This window comes from Malaclemys terrapin, chromosome 24 (assembly GCF_027887155.1).
Source record: "Malaclemys terrapin pileata isolate rMalTer1 chromosome 24, rMalTer1.hap1, whole genome shotgun sequence".
NCBI lineage: Eukaryota > Metazoa > Chordata > Testudines > Emydidae > Malaclemys > Malaclemys terrapin.
The window spans coordinates 15,331,561-15,349,238 of NC_071528.1; the positions used below are offsets into that span (position 1 = coordinate 15,331,561).

Here is a 17,678-nt window from a genome sequence, read left to right on the forward strand (position 1 = left end):
CTCCCTCCAGGCCTTTTACTTATGGGGGACAGGGCCGGCTTTAGGCCAATTCCACCAATTCCCCCGAATCGGGCCCCGCGCCTAAGAGGGCCCTGCACCCAGTGGCAGAGCCGCCGGGGTGGGGGCAAGTGGTCGAGAATCCCTTCCCTGGCTAGAGGCTCCTTGTTAATTTTTACTCACTCGGCAGCGCTCCGGGTCTTCGGTGGCACTTCAGCGGCGGGTCCTTCACTCGCTCTGGGACTTCGGCAGCACTTTGGCGGCAGGTCCTTCAGTGCCACCGAAGACCCAGAGCGAGTGAAGGACCCACCGCCGAAGACTAGGAGTGCCGCCCGGTGAGTACAAGCCCCATGTGTTTTTTTTACGTTTTTGTTTTCAGTCATCCCTGCCGGGGCCCCGTCAAAACTGTTTTGAATCGGGCCCTGCACTTCCTAAAGCCGGCCCTGATGAGGGAGACAATCCCACTGAGCCCAACGCTCAAGGCTGCATGCCCCAAAGCACCCTGCCATCCCCAGGCAGCAGGGGGGCAATGCACGAGCTACTGAGTGCCTGCGTAGCTCGGCCCTCTGCACGCAGCGTCTGAGCGGTTCAGTCAAGTGCTCGAGTGATTGGACATGTAAGGAGCAGACGATTCCCCTGTTGATTGGGGGGGGGGGTCTGATTCTGGTACCGAGCCCAGCCCCCATCACATAGGCCAGATTCCATTAGAGCTCATTTCTAATCTAACCCCATTTAGACCAATCACCCTGTGCCAACCCCTTTTCCACTTAGCGCGCTCTGCGTTTCTGTTATTTCTTTTCTAACTAAGACGACAATCCCATTTCTCTAAATACGCTCTCCCGAAAGCATCGTCGTGTAACTTCAGCCTTCAAAGGAAAAGCGATAAACTAGCCGCCCCCGTCTTGTAGAATAGTCGGGTTTCTGGCTGTTTTGGTTTCGCCATCGTTAATTAAACACTGTAGGCCCTCGGTTAAGCAAGGCAGGGTGCTAGTTACGCGCCAGAAGCTCCCCAGTCTAATACAAGTTAGGTTTCTCTGCGTTCAAAGCTAATGGCTTTGCATAGAATTCAGCTGGTTTCTCTTCTAACTGAAGTCCCAGCTTCGCCTGCAGCTGGCAGAGGGTGGCGTTGCACACAGGCATGGACCAGGCCATGGCTACCTATCGACGCGTCTAGAGCACCTTAAACAGTCTCATGCCACTCATGTGACATGGGCTGGTGCAGATGATGCCCAGGTTCTGGGCCTGGGAGAAGCCAGATGGGCTAGGGAAGATTTCCACGCAGCAATGGGCACTTAAGGAGAAAATGCGGGAGCTCAGCTTGGACCATGTGGACTTTAACATTGGTGGCTGGATGCCGTTGATGAGTGGACAGAGCCGTGCGCAGAGATGAGCCAACTGGACGGACGGAGACAGTGTGGTGGTGTCTGCAGAGGGCGCCCCAGGGGGCCTCACAGAGAACTAAAGAGGGGAGGTACCTCTGACCCCAGCACTGAAAGGGAGGAATGGAAAAAGGGAGACAGCTGGTGGGGAGAGTCAAGAGGGGCGGTGGTTGATGGGGGAGGCTAAAATAGGAATGTGGAAGTGGGGAGGGGGTGGCAGGTGCTGAACAGGAAAGGAGCGTCGGTGCTGGGGGCATTTGTTGAGCTTTTCCAGGAAGAAGCTGCAGGGGGAAGGAAGTCCGCCCACGCAGCAGCTTTGAACGATGCTGCAAAGATGCACCATGGTCCCCGGCGGGGGCCAGGCAGAAACTGCTGCTAACGCTCCCTGCAAGGTGCTTGGGGTGGCCACAGGATTGACCCTAGTGGGTCCACCAGCACATGCGTTGGTCCCATCCGTCCGACCCAGCAGCCCGTTCTGGAAGGCGAGATGGTGGCTTGCTCACCGGGGCTGCAGGCCAGGGCAGCACAGCGGCTCAGGGCTTCCCTGGGATCGCTCAGGGATGCCTAGTTTTAATCACCGTTGAACTAGAGCGGGTAACTGGCCCTTTAAAGAGGTGAGATTTGAAGCACATGCAGCCTTGGTGAGGGATGGGGAGTGACCTAACCATCTACTAACATGTGAAGGGCATAAACCTCAATGAGTGTCATGGGGGGACTGGCCCTTTAAGGGGATTTGCAGCCCCACCTGTAACTAATCAGCTGCCTTCCAGCTGATGCTGCAAGGGCCGAAGATCCAAGCAGCACATTTCTCCCCTCCAAAGACAGGGAGGAACCTGCGTGAATAACAGTTGCTGAGTGTGACCATGGTGGAGGGAAGCCCCAGACTGAAGAGGCTGCTTGTGGGACACGACTCCCAGCGCTGCTGCCTGTTCTGTCCGCACTGGGAGCGAGGGTAAGTGCAGCAGGGTGGCTGGTCTGAATAGCCAGGCGAGGGGGGCTCTGGTTAGAGTGGCTCACAGAATTTAGCCCGGGGCGGTAGGGAATTGTCGAGCAGACGGTCTCCCCACCTAACCTGTTTCCCCCAGAGCTCGCTGCAGTATGTTCAGCATGCTGTGCGCTGACCTGAACCCTCCCTCAGCCATTGCAACAAGCATGGTCAATGGCCGTGGCGTGGGCCGGGGGAAGAGGGTTGCCCCAGCAGGGCAGACTTTCAATCCCGTTCGAAGGCGGCAGGGTTCACCCTCACCCCATCTGAAGAACAGGCAGCATCCCAAAGAGCATTTCTCTGAGCAAACCCCAGTTCCCAGCACAGCCCCCACCCCGCAGCTACTGCATTCAGGCAGGGCTGCTTTAGGCACCATTTAATACACACACACAGAGGGGGCAGAGGGAGGCGGCTTGCAGTCTTGTTCGCAGCAGAAATGCAGCTACCTGGACAATTCAGTGTCTTGCTGTGTGTGGGATGCTTCTCCTTTGCCACCTGCTTGGAGAGTAAACAGCTCCTCCTCCAGCAGGGATTTCCTCTAAAGCTCCCTCCACACCCGCTCAGCAGTGGCAGCACAGATCTGCGGCAGGAGTGTCAGCCCTTGGAAAGAGACAGCGTGTCTGGCCACCGTGTTCCCATGCAGCATCCGGAGGGCTGACGGAGACAGCAAAGCCCTGCTTCTTTCAGCCAGGGATCACGAGCCAGCGTCACTCCAGTTTCTTGGTCTGAAACAGCTTGAGGATGTGGTTCTCAATAACCTGTTGAACTAATGGGCACAAAGAGAAGAGACACCAGTAGAGTTTCAAACAGGCACAGCTGGAGTGTGGCCAGCCTATATGCGCTCCCCACATGGCAGCCACCACTGCGGTTTCTTAGTCGTTCTGCTTCCAGTATCCCCTTGGAAGTTGGCAATTTAGACTTGTTTCTGTTTGGCTGACCACGTACCGCACCCATCCCCTCCCTGGCTTGGCCCCTGTGAGCAGCTGGGTGTGAGCTGTGCCGTGTTAATGCCCTCTCCAGAGAATCTGATTTTTCTGGGCCAAATTCAGCAAGCAGGAAAGTGGGACGATCCCGTGTCCGTGCAGATTAGGGAATGCCACAGGTGGCACTCGGCACTGAGGAACCGTACTGGAGTGGGGCAGGGTTCGGGTCCAACCCCCCCATTCTAGACAGTCTGAAGGGCAGGACACTTGCCTTTCTTGTGTCCCAATGCCACGGCCAGATCCATGGGGGTGTAGCCGGAGTCGGCTTCCGTCGTCAGATCAGCACCGCGAGCTGAAAGCAGACAGGAGCACATGCTCAGGGGAGATCCCTCTCTACACAGACAGCTCATCTCACTTTACTGAGCAGTGGGCTCTAGGGCCGGCCTGGGTGCTTTGATCTTCCCCGGCTGGGGCTGGGCGACCGCTCCGGGAAACAGCAGAAGGACCATTGTAAATGCTCGGAGTTGAGATGCTGGGGCTGAATGACCTGCCGCGTGACACCCAGGCTTTGCCTATCTGGGCCATTCCATGCAGAGACCCAGAACAAAAGGTGCAAGTGCTGGAAACTCGCTGCAGTTTTGGGTCTCGGGAGCCCTGGCTTTGGCCCATCTGTTCCGTGCTACTATTGGTCGAGGGATGCACGTCCCCTTCTGATACCCAAATAACTTCATGCCTCTCCCCACGTCAGCGCTTCCAGGCAGCGTTCGCAGTAAACAGCACGTGAAAGTCTGTCTCATTACCTAGTAAAGCCTCGACACACTTCACGTGGTTGCCACGCACGGCATACAGCAACGGGGTGCCTCCGTTCTGCAGGGAGACAGGAGATGGCAGCCCTGAGAGTGCGCCCCGAATTCCACCTGGACGCCAAACGCTCAGGTACCATCAGAACTCAAAGAAGTTTCACAGGGTGTCGTGTGGCAGCTAAACCGAGTCAGCAGGTGTGGGGTGAGCTCAGCGGGCCACCCAGCTCCCACCGCCCACCCGCCATAGCAGCGCCCCGAGCGAGTCGCAACGGAAGAACGGTGTAAATGAAGGACTCGATTCTACTGCTTTTCAGGCTGAGCGGGGAGCTCTGTCTGAGAGGGTGAGATCTCCGAGGCCCACCAGGCCTGCCCTTGGGCCACGGCTCGTGGCTGTATCTCTCTGGGCTGGCTGGAGCTCCCTCTGAGAGGGTGAGATCTCCGAGGCCCACCAGGCCTGCCCTTGGGCCACGGCTCGTGGCTGTGTCTCTCTGGGCTGGCTGGAGCTCCCTCTGAGAGGGTGAGATCTCCGAGGCCCACCAGGCCTGCCCTTGGGCCACGGCTCGTGGCTGTGTCTCTCTGGGCTGGCTGGAGCTTTGGTTTTGATTTTTCAAGGCTCTGCATTCTCGGGAGCTTTGGGTGGGTTAGAAGTTTACTTTCAAAGTCATTTTATTTCTAAATGCATTGGCTTGTAATTTGTAAACCACCCCAGAGAATGAGTAATGGCCTCTCTGAAGGGGCCACTTTAAAGTCTCCTAAGTTCCCCAGGATGGGCAGTTCACTAAAGATCTCCCCCAGGCAAACAATTTTGGCTGGTCCCTGAAGGGGGCATTCAAGACACTGCTGGTCCTATGTGGAATCTTAACTGAAAACAGACCAACGGGCTTGATGGGGGGGCCAATGAATTTCTCCCCAGCTTGGCATCGGTGTTTTTTTAAATTAATTTCTTTAACCCCAGTCATAAGCAGGCTATTTTTTAAAGACAACTTTTAGCAACAGCAAAAGCCCAGGATGGCTGTTGCAGGGAGTGACATTGGCGGTAAGCACCAGTGCATTTACCCAGTCGTATATATTGATATCTACGTCTCTTTCCAGCAGCATGGTCACTATATCCGTGTATCCTCCGGTGCTGGCCAGCGACAACGCGCTCTCCCGCTCCTTGGCCAGTACGTGGGGGTCCGCACCCTGGGGACAGGACAAGGGGGAAACCAGCAATGCAGAAGAAAACAGGTCACACACAAGTGCACTGGGATGGTCAAGGCTCTGTTCGCTCACGGTTACCGCTGCGTGACGTGCCACTTGGCTGGCACGTGCATGCCTAGGCTTATCCGCTCACCTGAGCGGCTCCAACTCACAGAGGTGTTGTCCGAACTCTGAGATCAGACTGAACGGTCTGGCCGTTGCTTCCCAGCATGCCGAGTCTTTTCTGTGGGGCAGAGACGACGAGGGCTTCCCACCCCCCCTTAAAGAAACTGGATATTGGAAAAGCCCCACGCAGCTACTGAGCCCTTCCCCCTACAGTATAGGTCATTCGTAGGTTTATAAATTCCAAGTCCTAAAGGGACTACCGTGATCACCTAGTCTGAGCTCCTGGTCAGCACGGGGCCGAGAACGTCTCCAAAATAATTCCGAGAGCAGATCTTTTAGAAAAGCATCCAGTCTTGACTGAAAACGTGTCAGTGACAGAGAATCCATCACGACCTCAGGAAGTTGTTCCCATGATTAATTACCCTCCCTGTCAAAAATGTACGCCTGATTTCCAGTCTGAATTTAGCTAGCTTCTACTTCGAGCCACTGATTGGTGTTCGACCTTTCTCTGCGCGATGAAAGAGCCCATTCTGAAATACAGTCAAAGCGGTGTTATCCGGCCCTGTGCCACCCAGAAAGCTCTAGAAACCGGCATTTCTGATCTCCATAGAAAGTCTGGTTTATAGCCCCGCTTGGCGCAGAGCTGGCAGGCTCCCTACCTGGCTCCACATGGGTCCCCGGAAGCAGTGACCTGTCCCGGCTGCTCCTAAGCGGAGGAACGGCCACGAGGGGTTCAGAGTGCAGGAGGGGGTGCTAGATCTGTGGGGTGCTCACCTTGGGCGGCTCCCCGCAAGCAGTGACCTGTCCCGGCTGCTCCTAGGCGGAGGCGCGGCAGGCTGCACTGCCCCTGCTCCGCCCCAGGTGCTGGCTCGGCAGCTCCCATTGGCCCGGAACCGCAGCCAATGGGAGCTGCGAGGACAGCGCCTGTGGGTGGAGGCAGCGCGCAGACCTGCCTGTCGCACCTCTACCTAGGAGCAGCTGGGACAGGTCACTGCTTGTGGGGAGCCGCCCAAGGTGAGTGCCCCTCGGATCCGGTACCTCCAGCCCCGGCCCGCACCTCCTCCCATGCCCCAATCTCCTGCCCTGCACCCAAACCCCTCTCTCTTAGTTAACCAGCACTTTTCCCTTACCAGCACCCCCTATTCCCCCAACATGCCAGATAAAACAGCTTTTACTGTATTTGTTTCCTGGGTAGATACTTAGACTGTGATCAAGTCACTTCTTAACCTTCTTTTTGTTAAAATAAATACATTGAGCTCCTGGAGTCTATCACTATCAGGCAGGTTTTCGAACCCTTTAATCATTCTCGTGACTCTTCTCTGAACCCTCTGGGGGTAGCAGCTTCCCCCTGGATTAAACACCCCACGCAGCAAGGAATTTTGCTTTGTCCAGAAGCTAACAATAAACCCTCCACTGCTTCAGGACTGTAACTGACCTATTTCTAAAGGCCCCAATCAAACGAGGGTGCAGCCCGAGGACAATGCAGCACGGAGTAAAAATACGGGTGGATTATGCAGCCCAGCGATAAGGCGGATCTCAAATTACCAATATGCAGATCTTTAATTACAAACAGCTATTGCGAGTCGCAAGATAAGGCTCTTTAAGCTCCTGACTTAGCCTACAGATGGCTTGATCAGAACTGTCCGATAATTGATGGTACATTAACCTTGCAAAAGTGTTTTTCTATCTGTTTTGTTCCCCTGGAAAAAAAACCAGCTGATAAATCCATCAGTAAAACCACCCTTCTGTGAAGACCTGAGATGGCGATTGGCTGGCTGGAAATCTGAATTGCCCTGGGGTCGGCAGAGACTTTTCAGCGACAATGATCTTGCTGTCAGATTGATACCGTAACTAGCGCAATGGGAAGGGGCGGCGGGGAAGAGAGAGGGGTGCTCAAAGTGTAGGAGCAAGTTTTGTGACTCAATTTCCAGGGTTAAGTCCAACAGAGGTGGCCCCTTCATCCCAGAGGGGCTGGGGGAGACCAAGGGAAAGCGCTTTGCTTTGTTCCATCAAAACATGGCTGACTAAGCTGAGCGCTTGCCAGGCACAGCTACGCTCTGTGCTGTGTGGCCAGGAGAGGTCAGCGCAGGGCATTCAATTTTGGGAGAAAGCCAGAGGGGCATCTTCGCCCAATCACCAGCTAATATAAACACCCAGGCTGGCGCTGGGCTCTTACCCAGTCGAGCAGATGACGGACTGTTTCAATCTCCCCGAAGGCAGAGGCCCAGATCAGAGGAGTGAAGCCTCTCTCGTCGGGCTTGTTCACCAAGTTCTCCCCTGAGCAGACAAGAAAAAAGAGCCTTGTACATACGGACCATCCACCATTTGCTCCCGTGGTTACAAGAACTCAGCCTTCAGAGGGCTTTGCAGTCATAAGAATATTCCTCTCCACCCCCTGGTTCAGTAGCATTAGCTGCATTTTGCACATGGGGAAACCGAGGCACGGACTGGTGGCGTGACTTGCCCAAGGTCACAGAGCAGGAGAAGAGGTCAGAGGGGTTCCTGGCTACCACTCCTATGCTCAGGCCGCATGTCACCTGTCCCCCACTGCTCCCAGGGGAGCATTTGTGTCCTTAAAAAAATTCAGTGCTCCCGAAGAGAGAGGCACTTCCCAGTTTGCTTGTGTACCACTCTGTGTGTTGCTCTCTTGGGCCTGGAACACTGGCTCAGAGCCTGGCCCCAGGGAGGAAGGGAACAACAAGGCTCCAGGAGGGATATAGGGGAAGGAAAACAAATCAAGAAGATAATGGAGGGAAATACAAAATGAATTTTAGAGAAGAATTTGGTGCTACGAAGTATGGGAGCACAACCTGATCCCTGGGGAAGAAGGGGTTAATCTCAGCCTCCCCTTCGCCTTGCACAGAGGCAGGCGATCTACTGACAGCTTGTGAGACAGAGGTTGGCCGTTATCAGTGGGGAAGAAGAATACTACCCCGCTGGTACTCCAACCAGAGGAGTCTGGGGTTGTGTGAACTGGGCTTGGCTTCCAGTTAGAACTAGCCCCCCTTGGGGAAAACCTTCTGCGATGGCACCTGGGGTTTGTTCCTCACAGCAGAACACCAGATATTCAGTGCAATAAATGCAAAGGGAAGGCTGGAGCTGGGGAGAGGCTCTGACCTTGCAGCCCCCGCTGCGGTCTCCCTTGGCAGTCTGAGCATTTGCCATGTCTCTAGCCTATCTCACAGAGCTGTCACCAGGCAGCTCCCTTGTGATGGAAGTGCTCTAGCCTGTCACACGCTTCCTATTCCAGGAGAGGCCTCTTGAAGCAACGGAGGGGACCAGCTAGGTACGTGCTTAGGACTCTGTGCAGCCATTAAAGTTCTACATCAAAAACTTAAATTGTCCCTAAAAACCAGGATAAAATGGGGGAAGGAGACGGAGAGACAGACTCGAAGTTTGATGCACGCACCTTTTCGGAGATACTCTTTCAGCTGACTGAGTTCACCCTGAGCAGCCAACTGGTGGACGGACAAAGCTGGTGTTGGAAAAGAAACAAAACGTTAGAATTACATCTTTTCGTATTTGCTGTCTGGAGATACAGGTAAGTCCGTGAACAGCCTATGCAAGATCAGGGCTGGCCTAAGCAAGCAGCTGCATTATGGCTTCACATTCTGTGCTCTGGTGGGAGCGTGGGGTAGAATCAACTGAGCCAAAATGGGTGAATGAGGAGTTGGGGTTTTTTCTCCTCACGAATCCTGCTCAGAAAACTTCCTCTCACTGAAACGGGATAAAATAGGAAACGTTATTGGGATAAAGATCACATCTGTGTTTTTAAAAAAAAACAACCCTTACCTATTAATAGCTCTACTCCCAGCCATCACACCAAAAATAATTCTGAGATGCGGGGGAGGGGTAGCTCAGTGTTGAGCATTGGCCTGCTAAACCCAGGGTTGTGAGTTCAATCCTTGAGGGGGCCACTTAGGGATCTGGGGCAAAAATCTGTCAGGGGATTGGACTAGATGACCTCCTGAGGTCCCTTCCAACCCTGATATTTTATGATTCTATCCCATTGGAGGACTTCCTACTGCAACTCTTCATGCATATTAGTGAGACCCGTGTTTAAATGTCTGCCGGACGGAGGCCTTGCCTTTCACCACCAGTGCTGCCGCTTGACATCCATTTGCACAATTAGCCACAAACTGACTGTCTTTAGCTAGTTTTGCGTTCAAGTTCCTCTGCACTAGCACTGCCCTGCAATGTTTGGGGTGCAGGAGCTGCAGGGATGTTCACATCTAAACAAAAACAATCCCGGATTTTTGTTTTTTTGTTTCATACAAACATTTCTACGTTGACATTTCGGTTTGATAAACATTTTGTTTTTAAAAAAATGTATCTGTTCAACCTAATCTTTAACTAGCTGAGCGTCCCATTAATACGAGGCAAATACAAACAACACAAATACAATCAAATATCCAACCTGATCTTGTTTGAAAGATTTACAACAAAGTTCACAGCAACTGGGGAGCTATAAAAACATGGGGAAATTACACTTTTTTCCTACCATCACTTTACTAGTTTTAAAGTTGTTTTAAAACTACCCTGCTATTTGTTAACTAGTGCAGGAGAGGAGCGCCGACATATCATTAAAACAAAGGGGATGCAGTAAAAATGCTCTGGGAACAATTTTACTGTAAGAGGGAGATACAAGGACAATGTTCTGCTGGATGCCCTGATTAGCACCCCATTGCAGAAACATCGGGAGTGCCCCATGTGACTGGCAGGAGAAAAGGAGGAAGAGTGAACATCTACTGGTGTCTTAGCTGCAAAAGCTGCTCTCCCTGGCTGAAAAACTCGAAGCCCCCAATCTAGTGCCGTGTGTCTCAATGACCGGTCCCGGAGATCTCCCTGACACAGTTTAGGAAGGCAGCAAGCTGGTGCCTGGTATCGAAAAGGTTGAGGGACACTGGCCCTAGCACACAAGCGTCTTTCCCAGCGCAAGCGGCACCTCTGAGCGTGTGATCTTGCAGCCCTGCGATACTCACTGTCGAGGGTTGCTGGGAGGGCAGAGACCTCGTTGCCTCTCTGTCTGTTTGTCAGAGTGGTCGAGTGCTTCAGGGATGAACCTGCCTCGTTTAAAAAAAAAAAAAAAAAAGAGTTGAAGTGGTGACATGTTGCAGAGCAGAACCGGGGTAGTTCCACCTGGGGGAGGTTCTACCAACACAGAAGTCTATCCCGCAGGATTCTGGGACAGTCACCATGAAGCCTAGAATGGTCGAGTCAGCGTGAAGCGAGGGGAGCAGCTACAAGCGTCGCTGACGACTCTGTGTTCGGAAGATCGCCAGGGTCAATCGTCCGTGGGGCTCGCGGTTTGTTACCACCCAGGAAGGTCTCAGCCATTCTGACTTTACAGGTGACACCGGGGGACAGCCCAGACGTTCAGCCACAGTAAAGCGTGTATCTATGCCAAAGCAGGAGTCCTAGACCATTGTGGAATTTCCCTGACTCTCAACGTTCCTTTGCTGTTCGCAAACAGCTGTGAAACCTGGGGCATTTTTTCCACGGGACCCCTGCCTTATTCACTGCACAGGCTGGATGTACTCAGGTTGTGCAGAGGAGGCTGTTGTCTGTAAGGCCCCTGTCTCATTTGTTGCAGAAGCTGGCAGGTGTGCAGCGACGGAGGCAGGGGACTGCAGGAAGAGCACGCAGGGTCTCATGGTTAAGGTGGTCGAATGCAGCCCTGGAGAACTGGATTCTACCCCTGCTTCTGCCACAGAGTTCCTGTGTGATGCTGGGCAAGTCACTTACGCGGGTGGCCACTAATTGCGCATGCCTCGTTTTCTGGGGGCCCACTCTGACCCCCTGGGGTCTGACATACAGAAAAGCTGGAGTCAATGGGAGCTGTTCTTTGAACGTCTGAAATGTTCTTTAAGGCTAAGGCCTCTGACAAATCAGCCCTCGCCCTTTCAGATTGGGCACCCACAATTATTGGACACTTCTGATCCTATTCTCTCTGTGCCTCAGTTCCCCACCCTGTACTATGGTAACAATAATCCCCTCAGCGCACAGGAGTGTTATGTCTGTAAAACACTCCGATGCCATAGTGAAGAGTATTGCAGAAAAGCTCACGAGGAAATTATAATTCTGTAGTCGGAGCAGGGTTTGAATAGTGCGCAGTAAATAAGGCCTGGGGCCACACACCGAACAGTGAGAAGAAAACAGAATATCGAATAGCTGCTCATTCGCATAGCACCACCCATCCTGAGCACTGCATGAGGCAGGTTTTGGTGTTAAAAATAGCATGTGATCACGTCATTAAATACTGTATCCTAATGCACACACAAACGGTGGGCCAAGTTAGGTTGCACAGGCAATCTTAATTCTGGCATTTCCTAACTTCTGAAAACTTGACTTTCTAACCTGAATGTTTATTTACCATATTTTAATGCAACTTCCTAAGGTCTTTAAAAAAGGAAAACGTGGAAAAATTAAAAAAAAAAACACTCCCAAAATCCATGATCTTTGGATTCACAGCACCGTCCTCTACTATGTGAACTAATGGAGTAACTGGCAGCAGTAGAAGTTATTATCTTCTATGTGGCCCTGCCCCTAGAGGGGGACAAGACTCACACTTTGTTAGTGGGATTCACAGATATTTGCTGAACACCAAAGAAATGCCAAGACTCCGAAGTCTTGGATCACAGCCTTTCCCATGAGCGTTTCACAGCAGAAGTTGTGCCTCTGCGAATGTGATCTTGCAGCCCTGCGATACTCACTGTCGAGGGTTGCTGGAAGGGCAGAGACCTCGTTGCCTCTCTGTCTGTTTGTCACGGTGGTTGAGTGATTCAGGGAAGCACCTGCTTTGTTTAAAAAAAAAAAAAAAAAAAAAAGTTAAACACTGGTTGAGAAGGTGAGTTGTTTCTCGCTGAAGACAGAATCTGGGCTAGTGATGTTTCCCAAAAAGGGACTGATGCTATATACCATAATGCAACGAACAAGGTTACACAGCACCCATCTTCCAAGCGCTATACGATTACTAGCTAACCCTTAGGGAATAAATAAATCTTCCTCGCTGCTTTACCGAGAGAAACCAGACTGGAGTTTAAGGCCCAAATCTTCAAAAGTAGCTGTCGACTTTTGGATGCCCAACTTGAGATACCAGGGCCAGTGCCACTCCATTAGAAGTCGATGAAGGCTGCAGCGTGCAGTATCAGTAAATGCCAGGCCTGTGGGGTCTCAAACAGGACACCCACAAACTGTGACATTCACAAATCCGTGACCACTTTTGCTATCTTTGACCCGAGTGACTTGATCAAGGCTGCACAGAGCTAGGGTTAGAATTCAGGAGCTTCGAGTTCCCAGTCCTATGTTCAGTCCTCTAATAACACAACCCACATGGCCTGACCCCCACGCTCCTGCTCCAACCACAGTAAACTTTGCTGCTGCTTCTCACTCGTACCGTTGTGGAACAGCTGTCCCAGAGGCTGAGGGTCCTTTGGGTGCTATTTGTGCACTGCTTGTACAAAAGCACCACTTACTATCCATTTGTTCCTCAGTTATCTGAATGATAGAAGTGGGTTTAGTTCACAGCGGCTGGCCAGAGTCCCCCTGGGGTGGGCTTTATAAGCCCAGGAAGTATGTAAAGGGACAGGTTAATAAAGTGGCATGGAGATAATCAGCCATTCCAGACAACGCTTCCTACACTCCCTCTTCTTCTCTCCTAAGATCACAGCGAGGGATTTTCCTCTGCTGCTGGGTTTATCTCCCACTCATGGTGCCCAGTGACTACCAGTTTCTGGATCCATTCCTCCCAGCCATTCCCCACCCCGTCAACCCCAAGCAACTAACCGGTTTGCGCAGCAAGGCCTTGGTCAAGATCTGGATTGGCATCGTCCTGCGTGCCTGGATACAAATGCAGACGCACTGTCGCTGAGCTGTTCTGATCCCCACCAGCAGCCTTGTCCAGATCTCCTGGTGGGATATCTTCCATCGTTCAGCGTTACGCTCCTTCTGGCGCTTAGTGGTGCTTCTGCTGCTTACAGAGCCCTCCGCAGAGGGGTTGGTGACTGTTTTTTCGCCTTCCCTGGATACAGCTGCTGTTACACAAGGAAATATTAAGGACGGGAAAGTAACAGACAAAATACCTTTTACAGAGATGGACGTAGACCTACGTATGCACACTCCTACCACGGAATGGGCTTCCAAAGAGCTTGACCAGAGTGAAACTCCCAGTGGAACTAATAACTTATTAAAGAAGGCAGGAGCACAGCTGCGGATTGGAGGGTATATGCTACAATTATGATTAAAAGTGGATCTGTTCTGCAGAGCCTGTCTGTAGGCATAATCTGGAGCCAACTGAAATCTAGAGGAGTTCTGGCACTGGTTTAAATGGGATTAGGGTTGGGATATATCAGAGACTTGTGTCTGCACACCCGCTGGTGCACTTCTCCATGCCAAATCACTTGCTCTCGGCACTGAGGCTTGAGCCAGTCAGAGTCGATCAGAAACTCAGAGTTCATTTGTTAAGTCCTATTACGCTGATTACGATCGATGTGTAGTGGTAGCTGTGTGACTCCCAGGATATTAGAGACAAGGTGGAGGAGGCCATATCTTATATTATAGTTGGTCCAATTAAAGATATGGCCTCACCCACCCTGGCTCTCTAGTTACTCTCTACGATAACTTATATGGCTCCCCTTACTACAGTATGTGAGCACCTCACTATCTTTAAATGCACTTTCTCCCCCCTGCCATGCTGAAAAGACATGCAAGTCATCCCATTATACAGATGGGGAAACTGAGGCACGGAGAAGCTAAGCGACTTGCCCAATGCCACGCAGGAAGTCTTTGACAGAACTAGGAATTGAACCTGGGGCTCCCAAGTCCAAGGAGTCAGTACCCAAAAATCAGACTCTCGGGATTTCCAGCTCCAACCATCAGACACACTTTGGCCTCTTGCACTGAAGAGTTGACGTTAGTTTCCCCAAGCCCCTCTAGAAATGCTTCTAGGTCAACCCAAGACATCACCAAGGGAAGGAAAAACCTTCCAGTGGTAACAGTTGAGTTTAACGGCACTACGCTAGCGAAGCACCCAAGTTGTGCAAAGCCTGGACCCCAATCCTAACCCCTCCCCTGGGCCAGCCCCCGCCTGCATCTTAGGCCCACATCAGGCATGCAGAGGACACCAGTCACAGGGTCCCAGCCCTGGGGAGGCGACTCCCAGCCCAGATTGGCTCAGTGCCTCTCTTGCTGGCTGGGTTCATGGGGAGCTGTTGGCTCCAGACCCCCACCCCCATTGCAGTAACTTGCAAAGCCTGGTCACGCAGCCAATCCAGCTGCCAGAGGGCAAAGACTCCGCTAATGGGTATGGTCCCCTTGGGCATGTGGGCACCTGTTGGCACATCCCACTGCAAGGGGGCAAGGCAGGGCCTAGCGGGGCTGAAGGCAGCATGAGCAACGTGGGCATCGCCCTCTTCCCCCCCCCCCCCCCCCAAGCCACTGCCCTCTTCCCCCCCCCCCCCCCCCCCCCAAGCCACTGCCTGGCGAGCTGCACCAACTTCTCTCTTTGCATCCGCTCCCCAGCGACCTTTCCCCACCTGCTGCCCTGTCTACCCGCCCCTCTGGCCAGGCAGAGCCCCGCGCTGCCCCCGCGGCTGGGGGGCACCCACCGCATCCTTGCACCCGGCGAGGCCAGCTGCCCCCCACCCCATCCTCACTCCGAACTGAAAGTAACTTTGTTGTCCCACAATGCACCTGAGCCCCGCAGCAGCGGCTGCTGGTGCAGAGCCGGAGCCCGCCTGGCCCTTTAAGAGTTCCGATGGGGCTGCAGTGGGGGGAGCTGCTCTGGGTGGGGCGCGTGCATTGCAAAGCTGGGGTGCGGGGGGCGTGGAGAGAAGGCTGCTCTGCACCGGCTGGGAGCCCCTATCAGCTGACCCGCGGTGGGACGGGCTTCGCACACAGCCTGGCTTTAAAGGGACAGTCCCTCTCTTTCGGACCTGGTTACGCGGCCCCGCAGCAAGGGGTAACAGCGGGGTTGCCGTCCGGCTGGAGATGCACAGATGCCAAGGGGGTGTGTGTGTGGGGGGGAGTTTATACGGGCAGTGGCCAGACTCGCCTTCCCCCTTATTGCAGGGTAGGTCTGTGGACTCTCTGGGGGTGCAGATAGGACCAAAGCTGGACTGATGATGGGCCCTTATTAATGCTTGAACTGGTGCGGTCTGTGCAAACTGCCTGGAGAGCTCAAACCAGAGTGATGCAAACCCAGAATCTATCACCTGGGTTATTGCTGTTTGTAACACACCCTTGCCCAGAGGTGCCAGTTGTTGGCTCCCATTGCGCCAGGTGCTGGAGGAAGCCAGGCCTTGAGCTAGCATGGGAGGGCGGCCTGGGTAGGAGACAAGGCGGGCGTGGTACTACTTTAGATGCCAAGGTGCCTGGATTCCAGATCTCGTTTATTATTATTGCATCCTGCACAGGGTGGAAACTAGTCCCACTCCCTGCCATTTGCGGCTGCTTCCAGCTGCTCTGCGGTGTTAAGAACTGTCCCGCCCTCCCTGCTAAGGGGTCTTCTTAAGCTTTCTTTTGGGCACCCTCCTTTCCTCACCCCAGTTGGTGAACAGCTTCCTGTGGGAGTCTGCATTGGTCTCCAGAGTACGTGCCCTACATGTGTCCAGCGCTTCCTTCTGATTCTAGTGGAGGTGAGCTGCTGGTTGGTGATTTCTTGGATCTCTTTGTTGCTGATGAAATCTTTCCATCCAGTGCCCAGGATATTCCATTCCATAGGCACTTATTTTCAAAGGTGGCTAACATTTTGGTAGATCTTCTGCTCTTGCAGCTGTATGTTAGCACTGAAACTACATTGAGTTAAAAATCTCTTTACTAATTGCTAATTAAAATCTCCAGTGAAAATCCCTCCTCTCCCCCACATCATAATCCATGTGTGTTCTTTCTGGGGAATTGGAATAATGGTGTGTTGCCCTTCTTTCTGTCCTGGGCTCTCAGAAGTTTATGTACCTATTGAATGAAGGTGGGTAATGGCAAATTACCCCTCTGTCATTCTGCGTTTTGGATCGTCTCACCGGATTCTCACTGCTGGGTCTCGTGTCTCCAGTGTGAGACATGCAGGCATCTCATTCCACCTTTCTCTCTCTAGTGACTAGCACTGCAGATCAGGAATGGGCCTTGAGTACCTAGTACGTGATTGCCTAGAGTCAGACTGTGACCCCCACACACATCACCCCCTCCTCAAAGAAAATCCAAATGGTGGGAGGGGAATGCTGGGTGGGATGAGAATCCTGCCAGACAATATCTCTAGAGAAACAGAACTACTCGTGAGCAATTTCCCCCTCTCTAAAGACACCATCTGGGCCGGATTCTCACCAGTGGATCGTATGTACAGCCAACTGACCAAAAGACACAGGCCAAAGAAATCCTTTATGAGGCTCAGAGAGTTTGGCGCACTCTGTACAAGGTGCGGGATCACAATGCAATGCTCCCTGGAGGCCGGGGCCACGCAGAATTGCTTAGTGCATATACAGAGGGTGACCTATGGTGCCCCTGGGCGTATGTCTGCCATTGAGAGCCACTTTGAGGTAAGACATATCAGCTGCTCTCCTTAGACTGAAAGAGTCTTGACCTTGTCAGGCCAGCCAGGTCACAGCAGCGTAAAGTGCCGTCAAACAAGCAAGATCGTGTGGAGCGCTGGTGTCTACTTGCCTCTCTGTACACTCCTAGTGACAGCCACCAGCACTGGCCAGTGATGCCAGCTACCCCTCTCCTGCCTCAGTGCAAAGGGGAGTCACTAAGTCTCCCCACACAAGAGGGCAGCGGTAGGTAAGAGGGGGGTGAGGCTCACTGCCCATAAAACTTCTCCCACAGTGATGGAGCTACCTTGTGGAGAGGGGCAGACATGATGGGCAGAACCCATCACCCACGCCCATACTATAATCACCAGGGGTAGCTCCCCTGGGAATTTCCACTTGGCCCTGGTACATGGCAATGAGGGAGGGGCTCACGCTCGGAGGGCACCGCTGCACCAATCTCATGATTTTTTGGAACCTGACTCATGAGTTCCGACCGCTTGGAATTAGCAGCACTAGGATGAAATCAGGGGACCTGGAAACGCTGTGGGCTTCCCCCAGCAACTGCGTTCCTTCCAGATGGGGCCCCCAAGGGTAATCATGGGTGGAATTTACAACAGCTGTCGTGATAACCCTTCACATTTAATTCTAGTGCATTCAAGGGCAGAGACAACGTCCCATTATGTCTGCTGCAGAAAATCCCTGCCTCGTAGGGCTGGCAGACAGAAGCGCAGTTGGGAGCTGGGGTTTGCTGGGGTGGGGAAGCCCCA

The 17,678-nt window shown here is 52.9% G+C and overlaps 1 protein-coding gene across 6 annotated transcripts; it reads right to left on the reverse strand.

The window, feature by feature from the left end:
• Positions 1 to 2,703: 2,703 nt before the first annotated feature.
• RFXANK (regulatory factor X associated ankyrin containing protein) lies at positions 2,704 to 15,246 on the reverse strand. Of its 6 annotated transcripts, none has more exons than XM_054013555.1 (10): positions 15,083 to 15,246; positions 13,178 to 13,422; positions 12,106 to 12,189; positions 10,375 to 10,455; positions 8,802 to 8,867; positions 7,569 to 7,669; positions 5,144 to 5,269; positions 4,085 to 4,151; positions 3,556 to 3,636; positions 2,704 to 3,127 (listed from the first exon to the last, which is right to left on the reverse strand). In XM_054013555.1, exons 2-10 carry the CDS (start codon positions 13,317 to 13,319, stop codon positions 3,069 to 3,071), a joined length of 807 nt encoding a protein of 268 aa, XP_053869530.1. In that variant the 5' UTR covers positions 13,320 to 13,422; positions 15,083 to 15,246; the 3' UTR covers positions 2,704 to 3,068. The 6 variants fall into 6 exon arrangements, with proteins under 6 accessions (XP_053869530.1, XP_053869534.1, XP_053869528.1 ...); XM_054013559.1 differs by having other exon boundaries at positions 12,106 to 12,186; positions 13,178 to 13,425; XM_054013553.1 differs by having other exon boundaries at positions 13,178 to 13,425.
• Positions 15,247 to 17,678: the final 2,432 nt, after the last annotated feature.

Bases quoted from the DNA above. Each gene is read 5' to 3' on its own strand.
- RFXANK (XM_054013555.1), bottom strand. From the start codon at position 13,319: ATGGAAGATATCCCACCAGGAGATCTGGACAAGGCTGCTGGTGGGGAT. The intron at 12,190-13,177 runs GTTAGTTGCTTG...TTTTAAACAAAG, and splicing joins AGGCCTTGCTGCGCAAACCG to CAGGTGCTTCCCTGAATCAC. The intron at 3,128-3,555 runs GCAAGTGTCCTG...TGTGCCCATTAG, and splicing joins GGCATTGGGACACAAGAAAG to TTCAACAGGTTATTGAGAAC.